The 20,592-nt window shown below is 29.8% G+C and overlaps 2 protein-coding genes across 3 annotated transcripts in view; one reads left to right on the plus strand and one right to left on the minus strand.

Annotated features, from left to right (window-relative positions):
* On the minus strand, window positions 1-14,769 carry LOC107448007 (uncharacterized). The gene is made up of 7 exons (XM_016063102.5): window positions 14,621-14,769; window positions 8,534-8,630; window positions 6,242-6,300; window positions 5,507-5,614; window positions 3,714-3,752; window positions 1,852-1,878; window positions 1-199 (listed from the first exon to the last, which is right to left on the minus strand). The coding sequence occupies exons 2-7, from the start codon at window positions 8,622-8,624 to the stop codon at window positions 131-133; spliced, it is 393 nt and encodes a 130-aa protein (XP_015918588.1). The 5' UTR covers window positions 8,625-8,630; window positions 14,621-14,769; the 3' UTR covers window positions 1-130.
* The window catches only part of LOC122268207 (uncharacterized), a 19,238-nt gene continuing 9,754 nt past the window's right edge, over window positions 11,109-20,592 (plus strand). Inside the window, exons 1-2 of one of the 2 annotated variants that reach the window (XM_043052107.3) lie at window positions 11,109-11,219; window positions 19,389-19,490. In XM_043052107.3, coding sequence (XP_042908041.1) covers window positions 19,400-19,490 — 91 coding nt within the window. In that variant the 5' untranslated portion in view covers window positions 11,109-11,219; window positions 19,389-19,399. Of the gene's footprint in view, window positions 11,220-17,647; window positions 17,692-19,388; window positions 19,491-20,592 lie in introns of those variants that run through there. The other variant, XM_071179900.2, reaches the window with a different exon arrangement.

Here is a 20,592-nt window from a genome sequence, read left to right on the forward strand (position 1 = left end):
TAATAATTAAGGATTTTTTATTATGTAAATAAAGTTTTATTCAAGCAAGCACATTTCGATACAGAGACCGCAAAAACAAGGTAAACAGCTGCATTTTCAAACGCTGCAATTCGTACAGTTTTCTTTATAATTACTTCCTCATGAATAAATCTTCCATTTCGGTTAAGCCATGCTTCTTGAATAATTCTTGATAGCAAGTCTAAAAAAATAAAATTCTCAGAGTTAAAGAATTCATATAAAAGCTCACTTCAATTACATTTCGATTACTGGAATTTTTTTGAGAGAAATTAAGGGTAGTTTGTATGATGGATATAGATAAATCTTTCTTTCTTTTAGTTAAGATCTAATGATTTTTTTGCGAGAGATAGTTGTGGCTGCTGGATGCGTTTGGTGAGATACATCTGGTAGGTTTAAGAAGGTGCGAACTTTCAGAAAACGTAAATGTCATGTCTGTCTCTAGATGTCTGCCCGAAACTTTTAGCATCCCCAGTAGTTGTATTGGTCGTAAATGTGCAATATAGTAGAAATTCAAAATACACGTAAAATTATGAATGGTTTCTAGTTTATAGTCGTTGTATATTACGTATAATTTGCAACACCTTCCAGTGGCCGTATTAAGCAGAGGGGGCTAAGAGACAACGCCACCATGCATCCGGCCGAATGGAGCTTCTAAAGCCTAATAACTCTAAAACATTAAATCCATTTTTGTTCTGAAATAAAATTTTTAATATTTGGTTAAAGGGGAAATATTTTATGAAGAATAAAACTTTTAAGTATTCTTTAAAATAAAGTTTTAAGTCATTAAATATTCTATATTAATATTATTTTAAATGTAAAAACAACATTTTCATGGGATATTTTTAACTTCTAAGATAAATTAGCAATATCTTGTTAGAAATGCCATACAATAATTTCCGCCTACATTTTGCATAAAAATGAATTTATAATATGGGTTTAGATTTTCATGAATTCAATTGGTATGCATCGTTCTATTGTGTTAATTCCTTTCAATTAAATATTATCATTTACCTTACCACTTTGGGCAGGGAATTTAATTAAGAAGTACATCTCGAGCATCTACACGCCAATTATGTGTTGGTTTCTTTATTCTTTTTTAATGTGTTTACTTTTGCTCTTTCATTTTGGACATGTTATTTTAAAGTTCTCTCCTTACAATCTTTTAATTTACCAATAAAAGCACCGGTAAGTCACACTTTGAGGTATAGTGATTGTAGTTCTCCGTTTTCAGGAATGAACGTAATTCACCGAAACTTAGTGCCATGTGGAGAAAAAAATTTTGCTCTTTCATTTTGGACATGTTATTTTAAAGTTCTCTCCTTACAATCTGTTAATTTACCAATAAAAGCTCCGGTAAGTCACACTTTGAGGTATAGCGCTTGTAGTTCTCCGTTTTCAAGAATGAACGTAACTCGCCGAAACTTAGTGCCATGGGGAGAAAAAAATTTTGGTAAAATTATTGTGCTGCATGGTTATGAAATTTCTGGTATATAAAACCATAATTCAAGTAATAAAAATCAAAATGGGACTTGGTATTTAAACCACTAATTTATATGTTTTTAAAATATTTCATTAAGAATAAATTTATTGCATATTATTTGCATTTAGTATACATGGAATATTTTGACTAAAATATTTTTTTAAAAATTATATTAAAAAGCTTTCCATTATGTTAGAACAAGCACAACTCGAGAAAAATAACCCAATCTAAAATTTTAAGCAATTTTTTCCTTTTTTTGCTTGCTTTCCAAATTAGATTATGTTGAAAATCATGTTCAAATACATTTAAAATTATAGAACAATTTTTTGCTGAAAAAAGAAATATATACTTACGATTGCTTCGTCTGGTTTATTTTCTTTCTAAAATTAAAGTTTTCTTATTCATTAAACAAGATAGAATAAAAGTTTTTGATTTAAAATGAGAAAAGTAATAGAAATAAACTTAAATTTTGAAAGATTGAATTAGTCCTTAATCCTTAACTTCTACAATACGTACTCTACAATATTTTTAGAGACACAAGAGTGCCTCTCATAGTAACAAAATTCGAGAAATAAGGGATTCTGAAAATACCATGAACATTGTAAGTTTGTATCTGCTCAGCATTTGCGTTATATGACGAGGAAAACTATGAAAATCTCCCATGGGTAGCTCAGCCGCAAAGGGATTCAAACTCGTGATCCATCTGTAGCAGAGGATATTCTTACGTCAGCACTGACTCATTGGGAGACAGACGCTCTATATTCTAGAACACCACCAATTTAATCAATTTGTTAATTTCCGGAAATTTGTTAGCAGTAACTTTGGGTTTTTGTATACCTAAAATTAAACAAGACTGTTGACAGCGCCACATATTTATGATACATTTTGATAATAATGATTCAATGCTTGAGTTGGTGAGGGCCTTAAGTTCAACTCCCCGTTCTTCCATACCGAAACTGGGAGGGCATTCTGTTACGACAAATGTAACGCTCATGTTAGTATAACATGCTTTAGAACTCCTCGTCAGTATTCACAGACTGTACCGAAAACTCCTGTTCTAAGAAAGAAGGGTTTTTTCCCTTTGAGATTTTGTGAAGTAGCGTTTCCTATGCGTACTCAACTATCCGAGTTTTATTTTATTCTATTTTATAAACTGCGTTGAACAGTCAACCTGATTCCGAGATTAAGACTATCAATGCTCAACTACAAGTTCTTGCAATTTTGTTCCCAACCCAGAAGACAAGGAAACTCCTGTATCAAGTATTGGAACAAATTGGACTTTGAGGAATTTTGATGAAACTAACCAGTATTTGCGTAATATTCGAAGTAAAACCAACGGAAAGGAAATTCTAACCATGATCCGTCTACGACTGAGAATATTTTACGTCAGCACTGTGGTCGATATGAGCCGAGAGCAGAATTCATATCAACCGGCCACCACTGGGATTGGAACCAGGGTCACCTCTTTGAGAGGCGAACGCTCTATCTCCTGAGCCAACGCAGCCCTAACTGTCCGAGTTGAAGCACAAGATTACGGAAGTTGCTGCTGGACATCATTGAAGACATGCTGCTAAAAGTGTGGAAAGACATAACCTATAGGTCATGTCGTCTGACATATAGAGCTGTATTAAACACTTATATAACTAGAACGTTACTGCATTTTCTAAGAGAATATCTTTTTGTTCCTACTCACAGTTGCAGTGTGATGAAATATATATATAAATCTGCTATATTGTCTACATGGTACACTAAATAAGAAAAAAATAGATTATCTTTATAACTTTAATCTATAGTATGAAAACCTAGTCTTACTTGCTAAGTAGCTTGTGCGTATAATACTTTTAGTCACAAATAATTATAGACTCAAAATAGTACTTTTTCAGAATAAGAAAGTTTTTTTATAAATGGATTTGGATTTCTGACCATCAATTTATGGAAAACAGATAGCACTTTGGAAATTATAGTTATAATAGTTTAGTCAGAAAGGCGGAGAAATATAGTTGGCTTATTGTTATTTTTCCTTTTTGTGTCATATCTTTAAAGCTGAAAATAATTCAATGTAAAATATAATTTTTTAAAGATATTTCAATACTATTTAAGTAATAATCTGAAAAATATTTAATGATATGGTAAAGAAATTTATAAAAAATCCTTCTAGATTTATAAATTTACAGATACGCTAGTATGAGGAAAATCACTGTTCACAAATACTTACGTCATCTTTAAAACCCTTGCCGTCAATACATTCTTCCAACTATAATAAAAATTACAATAATATTATCTTTAATACACATTAGGTGGTTTAAAATTATTGTTCAAAAATATACATGTATAGGTCAAACGCAATTTAGTTGAATTAGAGTAATTATGTACCAGGAAGAAACTGTGTACTTTAAGGTATACGATGATCAGTATTTTAAAGGGTGTGAAGAACAATAAACCTACTTGACATTTATAAATAATCGATCTCCTACTTTTTAGAAAGTAGTTATAACCCCTATTCTGTAATAAAATACAACATTTTCAGCTTAAAATGAATTAAAATGTTTAGATTTGTTAATAATTAAATAAATGGAGAGTATTGTGTTGTTATAATTCAAATAAATTCAAGAAATTCGCTTCAAAGCTACAAAGTAGATTTAATGAAATTTGGTATTAACATATAGGTGAATACAATGCAAATAAAACACTCAGTTTGGAATTGCGAAATAGTGGTAGCAGAATTGAACCTCTTAGGTGCTTTTTTTGAAGATACAGCTTTTTAGGAGATATTATACCTGCCTCTTACTCATACACAGCGTAATAACGTGATTTTACGGGTGAAGTAATGCAGTTTAGAGTCCCTGGGACTCTAAACTGCATTATTTATTCTTGTCCACCAATGCTGTTTTTTGACCATACGTATTATATGGGAGAGATTGCTAGCTGCATATGCTCTTCCCACAGTCTCTTAATATAGAGATGAGGTGAGGAGACCTGGCCGGTACATTCACCAGGATAATAATTTCACCTTACAGAAAATAATAGATTAGATTAAAATAGATTAGAATAAAATAGATTAGATTAAGATAGATTAGAAAATAATAATATATAGATATTTGTCCAAGAATTGTTTCCCATTAAAAGGGAATCAGGGCTAACTACAAACCCAAAGAAGCAAACATAGGGCTCCAAGATTTAATCTTTACCCCTCAAACCAAGCGAAGTCAACTTCTTAAAAAGGCACGGATGAATGTGCAGATATTCAACAGGAAGCCCTTTTAGATTACCAAATTTCCGCAGTCGTAATGACCGATTTATGGGATATTGGAAAGCATATAATGACTCTTGTTCACCTCCATATGAAAGCAGATAATGACTCTTGAACTCCTCCATATGAAGAGAATTATGAAAAGAATTAGAGGCGGAGATCCTTTACCTGCCTTGAAATATCTGACCGGTGAAAAATGTGATCGTTATTGTTTCTAAAATTTTTAATCAGTAAATTCATATTCAAATGAAGAAACAGATCAACTTCAACGAAATATGACGAATTTCATCAAAATATGACGATCATTTCAGAAAAAAAGGATTTCGAAAAAAGAAAAAGAAAAAAAGGAAACTATTATTCATTTTAAATGCAAAATTGTAAGGGTTTTCTAATTTTCATCCTTAACTTCTTCACACCAACTGTATTAATCAGTTTTGATAATTATAAATATAGATGTGCGCTTTGTCTCACTTAAACGTCACTACACAATCCCTAATATACTTATTATAGTGACTTCCTTTTTTACAATCATTTAAAAATGATGTATTGGTGTCGGTCAAAAGTCCTGTATGCTCAAAACTTTATTTACTTTAATATATTCTGGACGTATTCATAAAAGTTGAAAATGCTAAGGGAATGTAAAATTATTCAGTGAGCTTTATCAGTTATGATACTAAGTCTAAGATTTTTTTCCTCTAAAGAAGAAAATAAAATGTTTGATATTTTAAAAAAGATAATCTATCTGAATTGGCACATACTTTGTCAAAGATAGCTCTATCTTCGCAAGCTTCTTTAGTGAATTGCTTTATGTCGTCACTGGAGGATGGAGAAAGTGTCGTCATGCATTCTTTTGCAGCAGTTTGAATCTTAAAAAGAGGTAAGCATAATTTTTAATATTTGAGTTCAATGAATTGAGTAATAAATCAGATACTTTAAATTGTTAAAAGAAGGAAGTGATTGTTTTACTACGGAAAATCAAATAAAAGTTGATTAAATTTGTTATAGTTGAGTAAAAATTAAAGTGTGCGCACTACACAGTAAAAATTCCGGATTACATTGCGACTTAAAGGTTCTTCTAACAGTAATTTAAGTGTGATTTTTTTTACAGTGAGGTTCAAGGTTTAAATTAGAAAGAATAACTGGTTAGAGCACTGAGAAAATAGGGTCAGAAATATTTAAAGAAAATTCTTTAAATATATCAATATATATAAAGAAAAAAAACAAGTTGAAAAAAGTTTCCTCAAGCAACTGAATTATTCAAATATAGTATTCGAACAAATGAATTAAAAATCTTCTTTGAGATGACATCCGGGCAAAATATCATGACATGCATTTTAGCAGTACTCAATTTAAAAAACACCGACAACACGAAACACCAAAACACCGACAAGAGTCGGCTTCACGACAATGAGGAAAGCTGTCGGTAATTACGGCGGCTGACAATATATATACGGCGGCTGATATAATAGATATATAATATTTTCAATTCTTACTTCTTCGGCTTCCAACACAAAGCACTTTTCAGTACCATCCAAGAGCTCTTCGTCCAATTCTGTAAATTAAACAAAAATAAATAAAAAGCAAATGAATTAAAAGAACAAATAATGAAGAAAGAGGAAAAACAAATGGTACTTATTGCACATTTACGCTGAAATACATTAAAGAATGAAACTGAAAGACTTGTTAAATTAAATAAGCTGGATTTTAAAAATTTATTTTTACATCATTGAATTATTATTTCCATACATTTTGGAGTTTTACTGATGATTATAAGACTTTCCACGAAAAAGAGAGTGCTTCTATTTTAATTGTAAGTTATATTGCATTTTGTAGCGTAGGTTGTTTCCGCATTATTTTTAATTTTATAATAAATTTTTTTCCAAACGTTTCTTAAGCGGCATTAAATGATCTCTGCTCGGTGCTCAAACCGTATGAGATATAATTTACATTTTATCTTTACCCTCTTAAAACTTTGGTGTTATTTTTAATATTCGTATTTTATAATTTTATCATTTGTTTTAATTGATACTAGTCTGTGTTGGCACGCATAAATTTCAGTATTTGATTCGAATTTGAGCTTACGCAATTCTAATGTACGTTACCTTTCACGTTCCTCTCGTCATTCTTCTCGCGCAAGTTCTTATTGCTATTCCCGTTCTTGTCCTAGTTCAAGTCCTTCTCGCCTAATTCTCTCTGCTATAATTCTAACCTGTAATTCTAGTCTATGATAATTTCGCATCCTCAGTCTCTCATTATGTTTGCAACCCATAATTATTTCTTTTATTTCACACACATGAGCTTGAAGTGGAATATTTTCACATAGCTTGCCGGCTAGCTCTATGAGATCTGATTTTCCCCCTCTTTATTATTAAAGGACATAATTTTTATAGCAGGATGTCCTAAAATAACTAGGAACGTAGTTTATGAAGTTCATCACTTCTAAAAGTAATCAACAAAATTTGACAAAAAATCTATAACGCTGCCTCCAGTAACAAGTCTGTAGTGTCATAAGTAACAGAAAACGTGAGTTTGATAATCTTGATTTTAAATCTAACATAGATTGAAACGTAGAGATAGGAGGTAAGGCTTATTGAGGAATCCGTTTAAAATAACCGCTCACACATTCACAGAGAAGTGAATTAGGAATTCATGTGTGGCATATGTTGACTCATTTGAACACATATGATTCTTGTAAATAATGAAGACGCTTTCCTTCGAGAAAATTTTCTATTCTGTGAACAACACATCTGATAAAAAATTCGTCTGCACTTCTCACTGCTGCAGAAACAAACGAACAGAAATCAACACAAAGAGTCACACAATCAGTCACTTGCAAGACTTGAACTCTCTGCAAAATGTACAGGTGCAAACAATTTTCTTAAACACTCTTTAAATGATGGCTGTCTCACATGCAGATGATTTGCAATAAGCTCTAACTCCGCTTGCGATCAAGAGGACAACTCTTGCACTTGTGTGAAGTGTTTCACTCACAACAAGATAGATTTTTTCATACTAGGATGCAATACAGTCCTTTATTCACAGCTCTTGGCAGAGGTGGCGGCAAATGAACCATTTACAAATAGGGACCGATGCAATCTCTCGAACATTTTGAGTTTTAGCATACGAAAGCTCGGCTCCTGTGACAATCGTAACTATGACCTATCATTTCAGCAGCGTTATACATTATATACATGTCAGTCTTTTCACCATGCTTAAAACCTCCTATCATACTTGAAATCTCAACCAACAATAATCGCAAAGAACATTATTTCGTTGACGCATCAGACTGCGGTTTGCCCGATTCCCTATCGCCTTCCCTCATTGTATTATTACCAGCCAATCACGGATGTAGTTCGTATTACGGTTAGTGATCATAATTATGAATATTTTTTGTAAATATTGTATTTTTGCAAGGAAGTGCTTTGCGTTTTGTAAATAAGCGCATTTTTATCATGTGTCATTTTCTGCTTCCGTTTTATAACATACCCCTTTAGTACCCAAGATTCCTATATAAAACATACATGATTTATAACACTCAACCGTTCCTCTAAGTTTTTCCCATGGTCGTAGAATAACCCCTATATAAGGAAGATTTTAAGACTCTTGATCAGATATTCCTACAGTGATATTATAGCAATGATTTGATACAACGCAAGTTATGTAGTGTAAAAACCAGCTTAACACAACACCACTTATTCATGATACATAAAATAACAGGTAAAAACAACAAGTTTTTATTTCAAATGTAATTATAGAAAATATTTACAAAAGAAAAAGAAACTTACTGCATAAAGCGTTCTGCCAAATTTCCTTATGATCATTAGCTGCCGCAAAAGAAAGTAAGGCAATTGCAAGAATCAAGCACAGGCTCTTCATCTTTTTCTGTTTTTGTGAAAAGTAAATTGAATTTATTCATAATTCAAGTAAAATGCAATTGTTTTTCAGATTTTTTGAATTTCTTCAAAGAAACATTAATTTTTTAGCGCTCTTGAAAAAAAAATGTGCACGAAGTACTCTCAATTTACATTGCTTATTGCTTGAATTATTTAAAAGGACTAATATAAATCAATCTCAACACAAAATGCATTTTATAAATTTGAAAGGAAACCAAACTGTTTCTAACGATGAATGTTGTCTATAATTAACAAATTGATTAAAAATTCCGGTTCTCCTTAAAAGCATACGCAGCAATAACAACGAAAATGTTTAATCTAGAATTAACAAATTAAGTAACTAATTTCTGTTCCTCAAAAAAACGCAGAAAAGAAGTATTAACAAAAAAAAGGTCTTCACCCGTCGACAAGAATTGACATGTTAACAACTAAATCCGTTTATTTCTTAAAAAACTGCTACAATAATGAAAATCATAAACTCGATATCAAGAATAAAAAAAAAAATCATTCATTTCAAAAACAACAAAAACCATTAAACCAAATTGAGTTTCCACAAGAAAGTTTTTTTTCTATCCTGTAAAAAATTTGTAAATTCTCCAATTTGGTTTTTAACTGAATCCTCAGATATATTTTGCATTTATATACCTTTAAAACAATAGAAGATACCATAATCACCAAGTAAATAAATATTTTCTAGAATAAGTAAAGAAAGATTGATCACTCAGATTGCAGATAACGATGAAGTTTATTTTAACAAATGTAAAATATATATTAGAAACGCTTTATATCCAACAAATTAAAAACCAATGCTTTTCTTCATAAGTAAGAAAGTATTAAAGCACATATTGATTCTAAGCTATTTTAATGTCAATATAACACTTATTTGCCACTAAATGACTGCAAAACATTTTTAGAACCTTCTTCCTTGAAAAAGTAAATTTCTCTGCAGGAAAATAGTTGAAAAAAACTCGATATTTCCATAAGTCATGTTTGAGCCATGGTGGCTCAGGGGATAGAACATCCGCCTTCCAATGAGGTGAACCGGGCTCGAACCCCAGCCCATGATGGCTGTTTAGCTGGTCGAACGAAACGAACTCGCACCAATCCTGCTTGCACTGACAACAGTACTGACGTAAAATATCCACAGTGGTAAACGGATTATGTGTTAGAATCCCCTAGTCCTTAGGCTAACAGTAAGATGTTTTCGTGGTTTTCCTCTCCATGTAACGCAAATGCGAGTTAGTTCCAGCAAAAAGTCCTCCACGAAGGCAAATTTTTTCCAATACTTGATCCAGGAGTTTCTTGTCGTCTGGATTGGGTTCAAAATTATAGGCCACACAGTTGAACATTGGCAGTCGAAAACCCAAAATTGGGTCGACTATTCAATTACGGTTATAAAGTATAAACCATATTAATCGGCATATTAAATCGGAATTGATGTGCTTAGTGGAAATATATTCTAAGATGCATTTTTTAAATGAGATTTCTTGATGTAGAACAATAATTTAGTCCTATTTAATCATGCTGTTTTAGAAGTGAGTGCTTTTAAAGTAAAGGAATGCTTCACGTGCTGTAAACTTAAATCTGCATTTCGAGGGCTTTGTTTGATCACTAAATAGTATATGTAATCAATAGTAGAGACGCTTTAAAAGAAAATTAGGAATTTATGGATTTCGCTAATTTGAAGTTTATGGGCAAAAGATGGAAGAAAAAGGCATAATATTTATTTCCTGCTCTTAAAGCATAAATTTTAAATGTAATACACTTAAATTTACAATAATGTTATTAGAGTCTTCATCCATTTTGCTCTTAAATTGCGATGCAGAGTAGTTTAAAACATCTCGCTTCATCTTTCTTCGCTTCTTTTCTCTTAAAAAAAGAAATTACAAAGTACAAAGCTTTCCGTGAAATAAAGAAAATTTATTTACAAAGCAGCACTTATTACCTTACATAACCATACGTAACTCCCAGAATGAGAGAGAAAAAGCACTCCCGAATAACTCTGATTAATCAATGTCCTCAAATTGAGCAATGTGTAAAATAACTAAAGTGCCGCTTTATTACTTTTGATTTAATACTTAGGTTTTTACTCACCGAAATGCCTCTTTTAAGATTAAAAAAGTACATTAAAGATATTTTAATTGAAAAATAACAAATGAGTTATTAATTTGGAAAACTAGATATAAAACCGATTGTATTTTTAATAAATATTATCTTCTTCCGATGAATCTCGAAAACATTGCTTAAATTGTTAGTCAACATTATTTAAATAGTTAGTGAAGGGACCTGTTTCGCTATATTTTACAGCGAACTGCGTGAATTAAAAAACATCTGAGACAAAATATTATTTGAGTTATTTAAGTAAATATATGCATTATCCTAGTCCTAGTTCATCCTTTTCCTAGTCCATCTTCGTTTTAAAAGCATTGCATAAACTTTGATTTATCTTATTTCATGACGACTTGCCAATTACTTGACGTGATCTAAACACAGATATCAGATTAGATATCAACATTTATAAAAGAAATAATTTATTATTTGTTTTTCAGTGAAGATTCAAATTTCACAATAACAAGAGGTATTTATATTTTTTTTAATTACTTTAAGCAATATATTAGTTACGTTTATCTTTTAGTACACTTTATGCAAAACTATATTAAGCCAACTTAATCGAATATAATCATTAATAAAAAAGGTACTTAAAATTGTAAACTCATATTAGGAATTAACAATTCTCACTATTGTTAAAATGTTGTCTACATCTTGTTGTAATGTTGTTAAAACAAATAAACACCGAAACCGAAAATCAGGAATTTATTGGACATAATCGAGCAGGAAAGTTTCAATACTACTGGAACTCCATTTCTTTTTACTTCGAAAAATTTATTTGGTAACTGTAATTGATATTGCTTAAACATAAATGTAGTATATTTTGAAACAAGGAATATAGAAATATAGTTTTCCTTTCAAAAATATAAGTTTTGAAAGTAATAATTTTTAACGAAGTTTAATTTTTTTTAAAAGTAAGTACATTTATTTTATATTAAATAAATTTATATCTGACTGAATTACAAACTCTAAACGCTTTAGAATACATCTTAAAAGATAACTAAAAATCATAAGTTTCGTACAATATCAAAAGGGAAACTTTCTTCAAAATGTATTTACTCTTACGCACAAAATAATAAAAATTAAGTAAAAAATAAAAACAAAAATAAATACAAGTTCTACTGTAATAAAAATTCTTGTTATTAAAGTAGTTGCAGTCATAATAATATTACAAATAATTATTTTATGTGCTATCAAGTATGAGCTATCAAGAGAGTGTAAATATTATTAATATTTATTTGCTTATACAGCAGGGATGGGCAAACTTTTTTGGTCGAGGGGCCAAAAATCAAGAAAAAAAATGCTTGGTGGGCCAAGTAAAAGCTTCAAAATTTAAGAAAAAAAGGTGATATACAAGTTTTAATTTAAATATTTAGTGAGATGAAGGAAATTGCGATTTCATTTTTAAAAGTTCCTTACATTAAGGTTGGAAGTGAGATGTGCTTATTTTAAGGAACAAGGCTAAATGCTTTGCTGTTAGTCTACTTCTGAAATGATATTTTCTAAGGTTCATAGATGAAAACACTTGTTCACATATATAAGATGAAGCATACATGCACTGATTTTCTGAGCATGAACGGAAACTTGTTTTTTGTATTGATTTGTAAAACTTTGGAATATTTAGAAACGACTGCTTCAGATGATTGTTAAATTGTCCGCTCTTTGGAGCGTAAAATGCGCAGTCTGCCAAATTTGAAGTGCAATTTACCTATATTAGATTCCATAAGTCAGCTCCTCAAGAGAGACAAGCGCTAGTTGCAGCCAATCTACGACTATTCTATAAAGAACCTCTGCTTTCAACATTTTACCAATTGAAGCTGTCTGAGCTAACTATTTCCATCAATTTATGTTTTGTAGAACAAAAATAGAGAAAGCAAAAACTTCATCGGTACTTTGTTGAAAAAGGAAAAACAGAAATAATTTTAAACATAGTCGACAAGAAAATGGATGTATATTGTTTATATTTGCCACTGATCGGCAAATAAAAATTCTATCCGCGGGCCGGATAAAATCTTCCAGAGGGCCACAGTTGGCCCGCGGGCCGTAGTTTGCCCATCCCTGTTATACAGCATTAATATATTTGATTTTCTTAACTACTATTAAATGCTCAATTCTAGAATTAGAATTTAAATATATCTATTATGTATGGTGCCCCGTAAAGTTCACTCGAAACTTCTAGGGGAAGTAGGTCACATTGTAAGGATTGAGAATTACTTCGGAAACTATTACCAGAAATGATATCGTATGCCGCTACGGGCGTTTTCCTATTATGAACTGATACATCGTGTTCCTTTAAACATCGGGTACTTTTATTTACATAACTACCGTAATTTTTTGTATTCTATAAATTATTGTCAAAAACTGCTTGTTAGAAAGTACAGTATTAGCTGTTTTATCGCAATTCAATCAATTAGCAACTAACTGGACAAGCTCGCCGAGTCATTAAACTACGATAAAACAGCATTTTTGAGCCCATTTTAATCGAACTCTTGACAATAACGAATGGTGACTCAAAGTTGATATGAGATTAAAATATTCTTGAAAAGTAAAAATAAAATTCTAAGGCACACGAACTATATGTCGATTATAGAAAAGCGCCCCTAGCAGCGTAAGATGACATTTCCGTTTCTGGTTTCCTAGGTAATTCTTAATTCCTATGATGTGCCCTACTTCTCATAGAATTTGTCGCAACATTAACGGGCCATCCTGTATACTTTCACTAAAAATTTACTTAAGTCTCAATTAAAACAAAGCATAAATGTTTAAATATATTATGAAAAAAAATTTGAAATAATTTAAAAATTATTTTCAAACATTAAAAAAAAGGAACTTTATATAATGCTGCCAGAACTACATGAAAATGTGCACTAATCAAAAATCTGTAATATGATTAAAAAAACATATAATTCACTGAGAAAAAAAATAGTGTCAAAACTATAGCAATATGGATAAATTTACTATGTTTCTGGTTCTATGGGGACACCAAAAAGCTGGGACTATTTTTACTGAGTAGCTATGAAGTAAAATTAGTAATCAAATAGGGTCACATAAAATGTGATAAAATTTGATAATTTAATCATGCCTTAAAACATGGCATGAAAGCCATTTTTTGGTAAAATTAGCGTTTCAGTTTTCTATTTTTTACTATATGTGTGGTAATATTAGCAATAATTTTGAAAACCAGAACTTCCTCTAAATCGTTACCATATAAATTTAAAAATTATCAAATAAAAGATTTAAATAATTTATATATATTGGTTTTTTACCAAAATTATTATTATTTTACCCAAAAATTTTAGTAACATGCAGTACGATAATTTTACAAGAATTTTTTTCTCCGTGTATGATTGAAGCTTAAAATATGTAATTTAGTTTGAAACGAATTGAAATAGCAATCTTGAAAGGAAATGAAAAAATATATTCAAAGTAAAAAGACGGTAGAACCAATGAACTTATAATATAAAAGTTATAGAATAAAAGTTTTAAAAAATTCTGAATATTTTTTTTTTGTGTGCCAATGGAAAAGGATTTTAAGTTATGTGATAATTTTGTTATCTCTTATTTGTGAAAATTGAGGGCAGAAAAACGTAGTTTTAAATTTTACTTCAATTTTTTTTTAAAAAATGCTTTATTTTACAAATAAACCTTTTTTTCTTATTTTTCTCTTCCGAAAATATTATAATTGCGTTATAGGAACTTGTAGATTTATTCTAATGAAATGTACGAAATCTGAAAAAAGAATAAAATTTGAAATTATTACTGATAAAGTAATAACTGTATTCAGGTATGTAATTTTTAGACAAGTTTTTAATACGTTATAATACAGTTATAAAAATTGTCATTTTCAAAATAAAAAATGTAGATACTTACTCAGTTATTTTGACAAAACTGAGGAAAAAGGGAAAATGTTTATTGCGTTTTATAGAGTTTTAGTTTTGAATACTACTGTGATGTATACAATGTATTCATAAAAAAATATGACACTGTAGAATTGTTTAAGCTTTTTAAATTAAAGTGTCATCTCCCAATGAAAGACTTGCATTTTTAAAAAAGAATAGAAATCTGACAACTTTCACATTCAATTGGTTTGACCTTAAAAATAATTGCTACTTTATTACTGTAATTCATGCAATTTTCAGTAATTTATACAATTTTCACTAAATTATAAGCAGGTTAGAATTTAGTAAACGAAATAAAGCAATTGCATTAATTTTTTTTAATATCCTTGAATTGAGACACGCAATACGGTAGAAAATCATTCGTGTTTGCTAAAAGCAATTCTATCCTTTACATTTTATTTTCAAAAATATAATTCTTTATTGCGCATTTAATTAGATATGATGATTGAATGTCTTCAAATTAATTTATTCTTAATGGTTATTTTATTAGTGATTATTTAATTTTTAAATTTTAATTTATTATTGTTTTTTCTTTTGATATCAATTAAAACAATTTTTAATTTCAGTTCAATCTATTTGTTGAAAAACGCTCAGCACAAAGTTTTAAATAAAAACACAATTGTTCTTTTAGTTTTGAGGAAATGAACTAAAAACAGTTCGTAAACTCTTGAAGAGTTTGACAAGCAAGTAAAAAACTTCAAAAACTTTCTCTAATAGTTAGCATTATAATGAATAAGTTATTCCTAAATAATAGTTAATTCCAAAAACATTTTACTTTGAAACGTTTTTTGAGTGCACAGATCTGTGATATATATGCGAACACTATAAAACAAATAAAATTATTCATTTGCTTTTGGGTTAAAGATATCTGTTTTTGTGTTGCGAAATATTATTTATGATTATTACTTAAATCAAGTATCTTATTAAATACAAACTTTTACTAAGCGTTTCCAAAACACATATTGTGTAGCTTATAGCATACAGCAGTATGAATTTTTATAATTTCATTTCTGATAACGGTTCTGAAAACACGCATTAAAAAAATAGTCATTACAGATTATTTTGTCATAATAGTTAATATCACACACAGTAAAAAATTCCGGATCAAATTACAGTATAAAGTACTGGAACTTAGGGTGCAAGTTCCGAAAAATCCTCTTTATAGTAAAATCTATTTTTACCCTAAAACATTATATAAACATTTATAACAATATTTATTTAATTAGATTCAATCAGTAATTTTTTGGTAATTATTACAGTAAAAATTGAAATTTGTTAACTTTTATGCTTCGTAACATATATCGATAAAATGAATTTTATGGTAAAATGAATTTTACGGGACCCTGAATGTCTGTTTATCAAAGAGGGGCCAAAAAAATGCGTACAAGGTCACAGATAGAAAGGTTATAGGTAAATATTACTCGTAACAGAAATTAAAGTCAGCAATAATAAAAGTTTTACTGAAAATACGAAAATACGAGTGAAGAAAAATTTCTCAAAAGCAACGTTTTGTGTGAAAATTCCCACACTGAATCATCGATGACTGTTGCCTTGTAATTGTCCGATTGACATAAAATTTTGAGCAAACCTTTTTATTTTTTATATTTTCATAATTAGAACAAAAGGTATCCAATATACAAAATCAAATCAATATACAAAACTAAGACTTTTTCACAAAATTATAAAAGAAATCAATATACAAAACTTTTAAAAATTTGAAAAACTAGAGTGATTGTGTGTTTTACAAGTGTGTTTTAGTTCAAGATTGGTTGAGTTCCCTATCTCTTTCGAATAAAATAGGGGTACCACATATAAGAGAGTCTTATAGTAAGCACCTTTCATGCACTTCTGCCATCTGTTTTGCAATTGTGAAACAATATGAACTAAAGATAAATTGAATCAATTGTTTCGAATCAATTTAACTGTTTTGGCTTTAAATAATTGTTTTGAATCAGTTGTTGATGTTGAATCAGTAAATGATTAGAATCAACATGTCATTTGAATCTATGATCCAAATCATTGATTTTCATCACTTAAGTCAAATATGTGACTCAATTGATTTGAATCACCATGATGATTTGTTTTGTTTAAGTTTACAGGCTGTGGTAAAATATAAAGGAACAATTGTTAGTCTGTTTTCCAATAATTTTCCTTTTAAGCATAAAAAATAACATAATGGAGAAAATTAAATAATTTGTAATGCTAAGAATGTAGGTAGCATTCAATAATTTTAACTTATATTTTAAATTTTTAACTATTCTGTCTTAATAAATAAAGGAAAAATGTATTTTTATGTCAACCTTTCCCTATTTTTCTTACGAAGTAAACCTTTTTATAAGTACTTTATAAGAAACTTAAAATAAGTTAATTTACCTCACAGATACTCGCAACAATTGTTAAAATGCAATTATCTATTTATAGCAACTATTACAAAGGTAAAAGAAAGCCTTAATTTTAAGAAATCTTTTTATTTTTTTCATCGCATAAATACCGCCTTTAAAACAAGTTATTTTCAAGAAATTGTTTTGTACCAGATTGAGAATTTCTTGAGTTTATACCAAACAGTTTTTTTAGTAATTTATGTAGGAAATCACCGTAAAAAAAGCCTATTTATTTTTGCGACAGCTGTAATGGCTATAATAGAATCGGAAAATGTAACTAAATTAGTTTTTCAACCTCTTCAACTATTTCGATTACTCTACAGCGGCATAGCACTTCTGTATATAAGGAAATTTACCGACACATAAATGTTATCACTTTTTTTGAATTACCAAAAGCGCAATAAAACAATGTAACAATGCGACAACAATTTTAACGGACAAGGAAATTGTATATACAACTTGTCAAGCTTATATTTTTTCTGAATACACGCTCTGTCTTTGTAGGTTGACACTTCAATTTAAAAAGTAGCTACACGATGCCAGTTCCAAACGTCATTTTTTAATTTGGCCATTTTTAAAATACAAAGCGAAAATAAAACACTATAAAACATATTGAATTTTTCTCTCTTTTCTTTCTCTCCATTTTCACCTGAACAACTGAGTAAGTGTCTGCAAATTTTTTCATACTTCAAAATGTGTTAATAAATTAAAAAAATAAAATGCAAGGAACGATCCTCCACAGGACTAAGGGACAATCACCCGCGTTTCAAAATATTTCAACTTTGCTTTTGAGATTGAGATTTTATTATTATATCGGAAATAGATAAAACCTGTTTCCGAAATAAATTTATAGAATCTTAATACATATCCATATTATATCAGAAATATACTGTCGAATTAATTTTTTTTTTTGAGAATGAGACATTAATCTTAATAGCATTTGTGTCCTATTATTTTGAAATTTAGTATCGATTAAACTCGACTTTTGAAATTGAGATTTTAAATACTTTTTCCACGTTATGTTGGAATATACTTTCAAATAAATTTTATTTTTAAGATTGGAATTTTAAACTTAAAAAAATTCCTGTCTTATCATCTCAGAAATATAGTATCGAATAAACTAGGCTTTTGAAATAGGGATTTTAAGTATTTTTTAAAAAAAATTATATTGGAAATATACGATCAAATAAATTTGATTTTTTGAGATAGAGATTTTAATCTGAATACGGTTTCTGCCTTATTATCTCAGAAATATAGTTTCCAATAAAGCGTTTAAGAATTGAGATTATTGAGTTTAAGAATTTAACGTGACCAATTGTTTTGTCCTATTATGTCGGAAATATATACACTAATAAATTTGGTTTTTCAGATCAAGATTTTAATCTCAATAATTTCTGTCATATTGTCTCTGAAATATACTATATAATAAATCTGTTTTTTTGTTATTAAGATTTTTATACCACAAGATTTTCTATCGTGCTATCTAGGAAATATAGTGACTGAAGCACTTGATTTTTGAGATTCAGATTTAATGCTCAATAAATTCTGTCACACAATCTCGGGTAAATAGTATGTAATAAATTTGAGTTTTGAGATTTTGTTAGAGTGATGAAAAAGGCTCATTTAAAAATTATGAAAGATTATCTGTGATTCATGCACATTCTCGACATGCATAGACAATTAGACCCATAACTGTGCTATAACAAAAAAGAGATTTTAATATAATTATATAAAGGTAAGGAACCAATCTAGGATTAGGTTTTGAATGAGTTGCATTTAAAGAGATTTTTGCATGAAATTAAACTTGCAATCTGTTGTCATTACAACTTCTCTCTTAATAAGTCTCTTAATAAGTTAAAGATTTTATTTATGAGAAAGTGTTGCTATTACTGTTTCCAATGACACTTGGACAAGCCAAGCTGTTTAGCCAATGTTTTTTGCAAATTAAGTTGGAAAGGCGCACCTTTCGTTTGACACGAAAGAACTACAAAAGGGCAAGTACGTCTTAATTCAAAACCCCACTGAGAGATGACAGTAGTATTCATTCGAGTGACCACTTCCTCAATTTAGAAGTAGATCTAGGTATTACTCAGAGACCGACCGAAGGACTTTCGATTCTATAGATTTTACGATCACGTATATTGATTGTACTCGGTGGGTCTCAAAGGGGTCGAGGATCAAACCCCTGCCATTTGAACCAGAATTCATTGTATAACCAATGAGCTAAAATTGTCTGGAAAAAGAAATATAAATAAAAAAAATATATTTTTTCAATTTTTCAACTACTTCAAAATTGAATTTTTGATTATCAAAATGAAATAATTACTTTTTCTTTTAACTATAATGAATGTCTTGCAGAATAATTCAAAATGAAGTTCTTGGGTCTGATTCTTGTCATTTCCATCTGGACTTATGCAGTGGCAGATGAAGCAGGGGATGAGTGGAAGGCAGCATTATGCAGTAGGTTAAATTTTTTCACGAAACATTTAGTTGAGTGCAGGACTGCGAATAAACTTTTTTCCCTGAATAGCTTTAATTATTATTTGCTTCTATGTAATTACGTTTAAAAGTATAATAATGTATTCATGATAACATAGTACAATTGTAGTTGCTTGTTTCATTATGCCTGTGATGGAATAAGCTTAAAGTGCTTAATCTAAACTTCATAGAAGCAAGAATGTCTTGTCCTTGAATAGTCCAAATGTTGTAACAACTTTCCCAATTTCCCCCACAGCACAGTTTAGTAGTTCCAAAGTTATGCCATCTTTCTTAACACCCTTACTGCACTGTTTATCTTCGATCTTTCAGTGTACTGTTACCTCTGAAATTTAGATTTATGCTATCTAGTGATCAATATAGTAACTTTGGCAATACTGTTACCCAGGTTCGAAAAAAAAATTAATCAAGGAATTATTCGCAACATTAAACATTTAGAAACAATTTTATTGATAATAAATATTTCCAAACAAAAACAAACTCGTATAATTTCCAAATGCTTTTACGTAGATATCACATATGTACAAATTATTAGCCACTTCAGGTTTAAAATTGAGCAATACGCAATTATATTTTCAATAAAATGCTATTAAAAATATAAGGTTCAGTAATCTCTAAATCCAGTAAAAACAATTAAAAATAAAAGGCACACGTATCTTAAAATCTACTAAAAGCAATTTATTAATAAAGGTAAATTATTCTTTCAAAACTTTTCTAAAATCAAACTTAGAGTTTTTAAACTTCAAATCAAATCCCTTGAACGCCCACCGGTTTTGCAGCCAGAACTTGTGGAACAGTTCAACATTCCAGTTTCTGATCGACAGCACATTAAAACTCCTTTCAGGTTTCTTTCTAGTATGGCAGTTAGCACCTGTGGATCAGCCGACTTTCAGCAATCTGACGACTTGGAGAGCCTAACTTCGCTCCCCACTTTTACTCATCAACTATCTCAGCCATTCTCCACCACCTTTTCCTGGTGCCAGCAAAGCGAATGAATCTTAGACTAACCTTTTTCCTCCCATGAACAGTAGCACAACATCAGTGAACGTCACAAAAAAAAAATCGT

Source organism: Parasteatoda tepidariorum, chromosome 1 (assembly GCF_982258835.1).
Source record: "Parasteatoda tepidariorum strain Cologne lab strain chromosome 1, Ptep-v5.0, whole genome shotgun sequence".
NCBI classification, from domain to species: domain Eukaryota; kingdom Metazoa; phylum Arthropoda; class Arachnida; order Araneae; family Theridiidae; genus Parasteatoda; species Parasteatoda tepidariorum.

Bases quoted from the DNA above. Each gene is read 5' to 3' on its own strand.
- LOC107448007 (XM_016063102.5), bottom strand. From the start codon at position 8,624: ATGAAGAGCCTGTGCTTGATTCTTGCAATTGCCTTACTTTCTTTTGCG. The intron at 5,615-6,241 runs GTAAGAATTGAA...CCTCTTTTTAAG, and splicing joins TTGTGTTGGAAGCCGAAGAA to ATTCAAACTGCTGCAAAAGA. The intron at 1,879-3,713 runs GTAAGTATTTGT...CTTTAATTTTAG, and splicing joins GCAAGGGTTTTAAAGATGAC to AAAGAAAATAAACCAGACGA.